Source organism: Acyrthosiphon pisum, chromosome A1 (assembly GCF_005508785.2).
Source record: "Acyrthosiphon pisum isolate AL4f chromosome A1, pea_aphid_22Mar2018_4r6ur, whole genome shotgun sequence".
Lineage (NCBI taxonomy): Eukaryota > Metazoa > Arthropoda > Insecta > Hemiptera > Aphididae > Acyrthosiphon > Acyrthosiphon pisum.
In genome coordinates this window covers 23,266,897-23,277,639 of record NC_042494.1, presented here as the reverse complement: position 1 = coordinate 23,277,639, position 10,743 = coordinate 23,266,897, and the positions used below count along the sequence as shown (strand labels likewise).

Here is a 10,743-nt window from a genome sequence, read left to right as displayed (position 1 = left end):
ACGTATATTTCAGAGAAATAATCTATTAAAGCTGACAACATAGACTTCATTAAATAAAAAATAGGTAAGTAGATGTCGCTCTGCTGTACAATAGATTACAAGTGGATAATTATATATTGGTTGTATTAGACTTGAATTCAATGATATAACATCATTGTATAAGAAAAACTATTCTGAGCGGAGACGGTTTGACAATCTAGATATTTTATATTTTGTTATTATTTATTTTATCATGTAAGTTGAATTAATATTAAAATATTATAATTTTTTATTCGTTTCTATGGTGATAAACAAAGCGTTCGAAATTAAAATCCCATTTTTAGCGTTTTTTCGTAATTTTCCGGTGGTTTTTACCGTGGCATTAAATAACTGATGAGAAAATCGAAAAATCCCTCTCTAAAGTACCGTCTTGATCCAATTTGATAAAAGATAAGCTACTATATGTTGAAATCGAAACACTCCTTCTGGAAGAAATTTTGTATCCAGGATATAAAAAGAAGAAAAAAAAAATTAAATAAACATCATTGTAAAAACAATAGCTTCCTCGCTCCGCTCAGAATCTAAAAATATTGCATTATAAATATATATACATATAAATATATATATGTAAATAAATTTTAATTTTATTGTTAAAAGTAATTTAAGTAAGTTACTTACTTGTATTTTTGCTTTGGGTTTCACTTAAAAAAAGGTGGTTAAGTGGATGTCGCTCTGCTGTACAGTAGGTTAAAAGTGGGTCACTGTATAATGGATAATATTAAATTTGAATTCAATGATATAATATCACTGTATAAGAAAAACGATTCTAAGTGGAGACGGTATGTCAGTCTAGGTATAAGACATTTTATTTAAAAAAAAAAAAAATTGACCAATAATAGGTATCTATAATAAATTTCAAATTAATCATATCACAATATCCATTAGGTACTTATAACTCGTTAGAATACTTTAGAAGTTTCAAGTGCTCACGAAAAATATTATACTATCACAAAAAAATAACAAAAATAGTTATTCTAGGTTTTTTAATATATAATTTCGTCCACATTTGAACTTAAAATTACTATAAAAATACACTGTGCTAATGTATTTTTAGATTTTTTGGAAACAGAATTAACTACTTACGTGGAATCTTGTTTTAAATTTTCAATCCTTAGATATAAAAGTTGAACATTTTATGAATTTTTAACTACAAAATAATTATTCAATTTTAAAAATTGTGACTATGGATTTTTAATTTTTTCATCCACCTTTGAAACAATATAATAGGAACCTTCTATTAAATTTTCAAGCTTTTTTAACCAACAAATAAAATATTATTGATATTTATTTAAAAAAAAATAAAAAAAATGGAAACTACAAATGTCCGTAAACAGCTCAAAATAAGTCAAAGTATTATTACTAAGTATAAGTATAAGTATATACACTCAGTCAAAATGTTATGTACCTACGGTTATTTGTTTTAGATCGACCAAAATCGATTTTCTCGAAAACAGATTTTGCATAATAATTCCCATTTTTCCTTAATTTTCCTTTTGTTTTTCACGGCGCTTTTGAAAACTATTGGAAAAATTTTACTTTTAACTCCCCAAAGTACCAACTAGATTCACTTTCCTATCAGAAAAAGTACTGTTGAAGAAAATCTTTTCACCTACTGTCCTAAAAGGTGATGACAGACACAAAAAAAAAATAAAAAATAAAAATAAAACACACATCATTGTAAAATGAAAAACATTCATCGTTCCACTCAGAATCTAAAAATTGTCTAATCTATAAAATAGTATTCATATTTGTATGTTTTCAATTTATGAAGTACCTACTACAAATAAAATTAATATTAGTTTCATGATTATACACACACATATGACGTATTGCAGTACCAAAATAAAGTTGTATTGAAAAATGTATAACTGTAGCATCGATAAATCCAAATTTCGGTCTATGTTATTTATTATACCTACAATCACTTCTTATGCTGTTATAATCCATAAATTAAGTACTATTCCGATTTAATATTTTTGGTCTTTTATTTGAAAATAGTAAAGTGGTCAGTACTTAGTTTTATATTTTAAAAAACGACCGGCACCGGTCATGCACAAGCCAGACTCGGTTATTTTATACTACTGACAGTGAAACTATCTAAGATCAACATTTTTTTGGTTATGATATAAATATTTAAACTCATTGTTATAGTTATCAAATTTCATGTTCCATAATCATATAACTGGTGATCAAGATTTACTTGCAGTGGACATACAGAGAGGGCGTGATGTCGGCGTACCGCAATATATTAAGATGAGAGCATGGTGTGGTTTACCAGAAATTTGTTCATTTGAAGATTTATTAAATTTTTTACCATATGACGTAAGTCGATAGATTTTTTCTCTCAAAAACGATACTCAGTTAATAATAATTATGTTCTTAAGGGTCCCGGTGCCAGTTTTTCAAATTTCCCACAATTCTATAAAATTTGAAAATTAAATTTTATATTTTAGTTGCCACCTCAGTTATAAGACTTTTCCACTAATCTACCCGATACTTATTTAGGGGGGGGGGGAGGGTTGATAGGGTGTATTATATCGAGAAAAGAATTACTTAACGGGAATAATTCTCAAGCTTTGTAGAATTGTCGGATTTTGATGACTATTTTTTTATCTGAAAGAAGAAGACTTCCTGCAGTCCGCATCGATCTCTTATTTTGTATTTTATTTCAAATGATTGTATTAAATAATTTGTAAAAAAATGGTTTTTATCTTGTATTTTTATAGACATATTATAAAGTTTGAGAATAAAATATTGAAAAACAGGGATCGATGCGGGCTGTAGAATATTTCCTTCTAGCAATTAAAAAAGAATTATGAAATTTGGTTGATTCTACAAGGTGGTATTGTTATTCCTGCAGAGTGTATTTGTGAGGACAAATTGTCATCGGCACCGGATGCCTCAATTGAGAAGTAAGAAAATGCAAAAATTTAATATTTTGCTCTCGTCTGATTCTTTAAATAAACACTTACTATTATTACATTAAAATTACCTAGAACTTTACTATAATGTTTTCATATTTACAATACCAAAAGTTATTTTAAAACTATGAAGTGTTGTACGTTGTTGTACATCGTAAGTTAATGTGTTATCGTGTAATAGTTGATCTTTACTTAACTCTAAATTTGTATTGAATTGTAATAGTTATCAACCATGGTTATAGGACGTCGAAAAACTGAAAGAACTGTACGCAACTGTTTATGACATTGATCTACTCGTGGGAGCTTTACTCGAACCACCAGTCGACGGTGGGACGGTTGGTCCAACTGCACAGTGCATCTTAGCTGATGTATTTTACCGTATTCGATTCGGTGATCGTTTCTTTTTTGATGTGACAGGTCAAACGGGAAGCTATTCTCCAGGTATGTGAAGATACAGTCATTGGTACCTACTTTTTAGATTTATGATTATGAACATCAATAATATTGGTGTAATAATATATTTGTTTATGATATTATTAGCTCAATTGAAAACTTTGAGAAAAATCGATCTTGGTCACGTAATATGTGCCACAACTGAATTGGATGAAGTACCATTTAATATTTTTCAGCCATCAGGGTAAATATATATTTTTAGTTGCATGTGCTATGTAGAGTAACAAAAATATTCAATATTAGATTCAGAGCGGAGTGGTATATTTTAAATATAACTTGAGTTCTTTTATGTTTATATTTTTTATTTTTCAACTTTTTGAATTGATAATGGGGAAAGTAAAAAACTGATTGTTAATTATTGTATGTTTCAGATATTCACTAATGGTGAAATGCCAAGAGCATTTATTAAACTTGGATCTCAGTGGTTGGAGAGAATTTCCATAGTTTAATGGATATACTATGTGAAACGTTAATTGCATAGGAATTAGCAACGTGCTATAATTTTAAGTTATAAATAAATAAAATGAATACTAACATGTAAAATAAATTGTACAATCAAAATAATATAAGTATCTGGCCTGCAAGCCAGGATTAATACGGTACCTTTAGACTATAGAGGCTTTGGGGTTTTAGGCCCCATGAACGTATAAAATACGGTCTTTTTTTAAACTGTAAACCCTAAATCCTAATAATATTATCATGCGTGTGTTTAAAAGTATGAATAAAATATTAAATAAATAATAATTTGTGTGTAAATGTGTAATGTACTAATTATAAAATGCTTAATGAAGGTGAACATACAGTTATGTATACACCAGAACCCTTGACGGCTTGACCCCCCAAGTTAAAGGAACTAAATTGTCAGTTGTCAGTGTCTATTTTTGTGCACAATGAAGTCATAGTCAAAAGTTCATCATGTTTATTTTGAATAGTTTGTTCATGTAAACAAAATGTACACACACACACACACATACATAATATAATATATTATATAGATCTCATCTATTATTTAAATTAATTAATTTTTACAACGATTAATAGGTTTTTTTGACCGATTTTGTATAATAACTCACCGCCGATTTATCGAATATTAATCGACTTATCGATCTATCAAATATACTTAAATCATTTTCATATAGGCGCTATATGCTTATCGAAAATGATGGTCAAACTGTCCCAATAAACATATAAACCTTAAATAGAACATTAATTAAAACTAAAAAACAACTTTAAACATTTAAGTATAGTTTAATACCTACTCATTAAATTGTATTTTAATAAACCTTATACTAAACATAATTTGAACCAATTTTTAAGACTTGATAACACATTATACTGCAATTGAAACATGAATGCAATGTTAATGCTTATTTTAACATTAACTTATAAATGTTATATTTAATGATTAATGTACAACTTTAAAATGGAAATCAAATACAAGATTTAGTTAAATGTATATACATGGTAACATGAATCCACACATATTATTACTGCACGCATACATAACATAGACCTGTTCGATTATTTAAAATAATCAATTTTACATCGATTAATTGGTTTATTCGATAATTTTTATAATATATTTATTAATCACTGATTAATCGATGTATCGACTGTATATCGTAAGTTCATAACCACACACATTCTTTTGAAATGTCGTAAAAACAGTTCGTTTAGCAGTTTGTTAACAGTTAACAGGATATATTATTATCAGTATGTGTACTGTGTTCGATCACTTTACACCTTAGTGCGAATGAATGTCATGTTCGGTCTCTATAATTTATACCCACACAGGTATACGTATATAATATGCATTTATAATGGTGAGTCGAACATTTCTATAATATAACATCCTCGTTACCGCTATGGTGGTAAAGACGTTGTTAGCCTAATGATGGTTAAGTCGTCCAATTTCTATTGATGGAAAGTCTCGTAGAAGTGCACACATCATATGTGTGCATAGTCGAAACTCTTTTAACATTTCAGGGGGGCTAACATTATCAACACCAATGTGAGGGGGCTTCGATCTCATTCAACTAATAAAGAAGGGGGTTTGATGCACTTTTTTGGGAGGGCTAAGCTCCTTACGCCCCCCCCCGGATCTACACCTATATATGTGTGTGTGTAGGCTATCAATGCGGAAGGGCATTTTCAATCGCTTAAACACAGCTGATAGCAGGATATTCAATATCAGTCAACCACCGCTCACTAACCAGTAACCTGTATTTAAGTTAAGTCTCCCAACCAATATTCAGTACTACAGATTCAACGTCAAACATTTTGAACGGACTCAAAACATTATTAATCCATTAAGCTCTCTAATAACCATAATTTTAAACAAACCCACAACAATATGCCCATAAAATTCATTATTTCTAACATTAAATCTCTTATCTACAAACCTCATTAAAATAATCAACAATTCCCATACTATTATGCTATTTGTTTATTAACCGAAAGTCAATAACTAACCGTAATTAAATTGTAATCGGAAACTATGCTATTGTAATAGCATGCAAAATATGCTAAAACATTTTTATTGTAATAAATAAAAAAAAAGTTAAGTCTACAACGAGAACGACAACGACAATCCAAACAACCGCGGCGACAAAGACGACGACAGTACAGCAGAAGCAATTCAGCCAAGTCCTTTAACGTGCAATAACTATTAAGTGAGTAGGTACTATATTTATTGAATATATTAATACGTATTATGCTATACACGGGCAAATGACAATGTAAGTGTATGTTCACATTTTGAATATCAGAATATACACTCCTTATCTGGCTTCCATACTTTAAAACTCACGCACAAAGTTTAGAGAAAATTAAAAATAATTTTATTCATTTTTTATGTTTTCGATGCTTTGCCTTTAGAACTCTGTATTCAGGCTACGAAGTGGTGTCAAACATTTTTAACGTAAAATTTACGATTGAAAACAGTGTTCTTCAAATAAAATTAAAATACTTTATTCAAAATAATTAATAATATAATTGATTGCCCTGAAATACTTAAAAATATTTATTCTAAAATCAATTCAAAAATCATCCGGAAAAAAATTACCAGTAACAGAATTTTTCGAGTAGTTGTTGGGAGGTACTGCATGAGCATGGCATGTGAAACAGTATCCTATATCCTATGAAAAATGTCAAGTTCGCAATGTCTCCGTTAAATATGTTTAATTATTATTATCTTCTAGTTATGTATCTTATAATTACATTTCAGGATATTATTTATTATGTATATATACATTATACATGTATAATGTATATATATGTTTGAATGTGAACATCCACAAGTATAATATAGAATAGACGGTCTCCACTCAGCATCGTTTTTCGTATACAATGATACATATCATTGAATTTGAATTTAGCACATCTGTAGCCACTATCCAAACCTTACTGTACAGCAAAACGGTACTCACTGTACCATTGTTTTCAAATTTATTTTAAAAGACAGTGCTTCTTCTAAATGACTGCTCATTAGGTAATGCTTTTTGTCAAACAACTATTACAAAAATGTTATTGGCTGAAAATCTTACTTTTATATTTATATAATAATATATTCTATCAGTTGGTTCGTAAAATGCATTAAAAAAATATTAAAATACGAGTAATTTAGTATTTTTACTACAAAAACGTAACTTCAATATAGGTGCGTATAAATTACTTGCAATACAATGTAATTAAATGACCATCAAATTACTTAAAATGTAATTTCATTACAGTAACTTGTAACCTAACCTAACCTAAAATAAGTTACTCCACAAAACTGTTTATGTATTATATATTTTTATATTTATTTAAGATGAACAAAATAACTTGCTTTACACTTTTAGTTTTATCAACTATGCTGACTATATAAACCATTTAAATTTAAAACTGTAAGGTTTGGTGGTAAAAACATAGTTGTATAAATTATATTTTTATTCTCTTAGAATTACATTTCGTAGAGGAGTTATTTTTGTCGTTGTTTCAATTTTCCGATAGTTTTACAGCGATACCTACGAATTAATCACAGAGGTAATTATTATTTACCAGAGAGTTGACATTGACTAAAACACTTGTTAAATGTAATTATATGCATATAAACATACACGCATGATCGACATGTGCAATAAATATTTGTTTGACCATATGTTAATATTGTTTGTCAATACTTATAATTATTATACCATTATGAACCATCGAGGTATTCGATGATAATTATTGTTATTCTAAGAGTATATTAAAACTAAACAGAAGTAAAGTGCATTATTTTTACATTCAACTCTCCATATTAATCTAGAATCTAGATAATCTAATATTATTTTTGTATTATTTATTAGATATAAATTAATAACTGCGTGTTTTATGTAAGTATTTTTTTTGCTTAAAAATACGCTGTAAAAACTGTCCGTGAATCTCATTTTATTTTAGAGTTTAATATTTATAAATATTTATAAAATGTTTTGTTCAATATACCTAGATCTTTTTCACGAAAAATAAGATAAATATGTTTAAAATTTTTATTGCATAGGTAATTCATATTATTATATCAACTGAGATAATGATATAGGTTAAAAATAATGTCGACACACTAACCCTGAAGTGTTTCCTGGAAACATAATATTATACAAATAGTATAATACTATATAAACACAAACATCAAGAGTCTATAACAACGTGTCTTAAAATATACTAACATTGGCGTAACTAAAATATACATTTTGGGGAAGAGGACTGATTATATAGGCACAAATAGGAAAAACTTTCAGGGGGACTTTAGCAAGAAGAAATATTAAAATTTCGTAGTTTATCGACAGTAATAACATTATTAAAAAGGTGGGCACGTCGGTGTTACTCTGTAACAAATTTTATTTAAATGAAAAAATTAAAATAAATCTTAATTAAATTTTTAATATTTTTCAAATGTCATTGTAACAATATAGTAGGCGCCTTGTATTAAATTTTCAAGATTTTTCACCCAACAAATAAAATTGTATATTCATATTTAAAAAATGGAAATTTGAAATTGTCTATAAACAGCTCAAAAAGCGTCAAAATATTTTCAAAATTGTATGGTGTATAGAAAATAAAAAAAAACATTAATAAAATGTTCATGTATTTACAGTTATTCATCTTTGAATAACAATAAAATAACAAAACAGCTAGGTACATGAAAAATAAAGTGAATATCCAATATTGTAAAAATATGAACTTCAAACACTCATAAAAATGTAATTTCATTTGTTTGTAGACATTTTTTTTTTCGAGAAACAAAGACAAACTTATGAATATATTTGTATTACATTTTCAAATCTTAGATTTAAAAAGAAAATTTCTTAGGAATTCTCAACTCAAAATAATTTGCTAATTTTCGTGATTTTTCCGTATATTGTCAATATTTAAACTTTAAATGCTTATAAAAAAAAAAACTGTTACTAAGATTTCTTAACATTTTTCAAATATCATTGTAACAATAGTAGGAGCCTTGTATTAAATTTTCAAGCTTTTTTACCCAATAAATAAAGTTTTATTGACATTCATAGAAAAAAAGACTAATAAAATTGGAAACTGAAAATGTTCCTAAACAATTCAAAACAAATCGAAGTATTTGAAAAATGTAATGGTGTAGAGAAAATGCCAATATAAACATTCAGTAAAAATTTCATGTATCTACGGTCATTTGTTTTAGAGTTAACCAAAAACCAAAATCGATTTAGTAAAAGATCGATTTTGCGTAAAAATTCTCGTTTTTCTTTTGTTTTTCACGGCGCTTTTGAACTACCTACAGGAAAAATTTTACTTTTGGCCCCCTAATTAAGTACCAACTAGATTCCCTTTCCTATCAGAAAAGATACTGTTGAAGAAAATCTTTTCACTTTGACTTTCCTAAAAGTTGATGAAAGACAAAAAAAAAATAAAAAAAACACACATCATTGTAAGATCAATACATTTATCATTCCACTCAGAATCTAAAATTAAAATCAAATAAATCGTATGATTATTACGGACTTATTATGTTATTGATAGGTATAACTTAATATTATATTAAATATAATAATATAATATAATAAATATAATTTTGTGCATACAGAGTGCCGTATACAACGAATGTTTTAGACGTTTTGACGTTTCTTTAGAGGGTCTGTTCTATTTTCAAGCCATCGGAGGCTAACCCACCTGGCTTTAATTAATTTCTAAATACAAATAAATACCCACTTAATTCACGTTTTACAACGTATATATTGAGGCATTTCAAAGGTTTTGTGTGTTTGTTTGTGTGGTCTGTGGTAGGAGGTGGGTGCAGGATAGTTTAACCGCTCTATCATTCTTATTCCTGAATTTGTGCAATTTAGCGATAAGTCATTAATTTGTCATACTCAAATCACAATAAAATACAAATTAAATATTGTTTGGATAGTAAATTTACTTGTTATGCTTACTGTATGGATCGTGAATACTTTTTTTCAAATGAAACATGTTTAATAAGTAAATTTTTTCTATTCCTTAAGTTTTACATACATCTGTACGAGGATGTTATATTTGTTTGTGTGGTTATGTGTCATAGCAGTATTGGGAACTTCATCAAGTATTCGAGTAAGTAATAATTAATAAGTAATGAATAAATAGATTTAAACGAATATTCAATTTTAAAAATAATAATGGCTTAACTAAATGTATATTCTATAGCCAGTCCTAAAATAATTTTTTTCGGAAATTATTATGAAATTATAGGTTTGAAAAATGTAAAACGCATGATCTATGCATATTATAACTACATTATACAATAATTAAAATTTAGCAAAATAATAGCTGTCTTCAAAACTACTGGACCGATTTCAACAAAATTTGATATAGATTTGTTGGAACTCGGAGCGTGTTATTTTCATTGTGGAATTCGGACATAATTATGGCTCACACATGTATTTTATCTTTAAAATAAGAAAATATTTGTTTTGCATATTTCAGATTGCCTTTGGTTACATGGCAGAAAATAGTTAATTATCATTATTTTATTTTATTGTCACAGGCAAGAAAGTCCACTTTAAAAAAGTAATTCTGTTTGTATAGTATTATTAAGGGGGGAACAGCAGGTTTTGGCAAAAATCAAAACTAATGTAGATTTGAACAATCTAAACATTAATTTTGTTTGTTATAATGTTTTTCAATATATTTAAATTCTGTATCATAAAATAAACCTTAAGGGGGCTGGAGGAGGCTCTAGTCAATGAAAAAAAGTGACTTTTAGATCAATAAGCTAGACAAAACTGTAAGAATATGGTTCGACAGATTTTAATTTTGAAAATGGATTATGATTGATCAACAAGTTTACTAGGGAATG

General features: G+C 27.7%; 2 protein-coding genes across 6 annotated transcripts in view; both read left to right on the top strand.

Annotated features, from left to right (window-relative positions):
- Nucleotides 1-4,157, top strand: part of LOC100570185 (peroxidase) — a 13,590-nt gene extending 9,433 nt beyond the window's left edge. The window contains exons 9-12 of the mRNA XM_016807468.2: nt 2,191-2,361; nt 3,203-3,401; nt 3,501-3,597; nt 3,785-4,157. Of these exons, the coding sequence (XP_016662957.1) occupies nt 2,191-2,361; nt 3,203-3,401; nt 3,501-3,597; nt 3,785-3,857 (540 nt within the window). The 3' untranslated portion in view covers nt 3,858-4,157. The remainder of the gene's footprint in view (nt 1-2,190; nt 2,362-3,202; nt 3,402-3,500; nt 3,598-3,784) is intronic.
- Nucleotides 4,158-5,870: 1,713 nt separating this feature from the next.
- Nucleotides 5,871-10,743, top strand: part of LOC100570271 (peroxidase-like) — a 21,620-nt gene continuing 16,747 nt past the window's right edge. For 2 of the 5 annotated variants that reach the window (XM_008188541.3, XM_008188540.3), the window contains exons 1-2: nt 6,129-6,151; nt 9,914-9,998. In XM_008188541.3, coding sequence (XP_008186763.1) covers nt 6,144-6,151; nt 9,914-9,998 — 93 coding nt within the window. In that variant the 5' untranslated portion in view covers nt 6,129-6,143. Of the gene's footprint in view, nt 6,094-6,128; nt 6,152-9,913; nt 9,999-10,743 lie in introns of those variants that run through there. The other 3 variants (XM_008188542.3, XM_016807469.2, XM_003246980.4) reach the window with 3 other exon arrangements.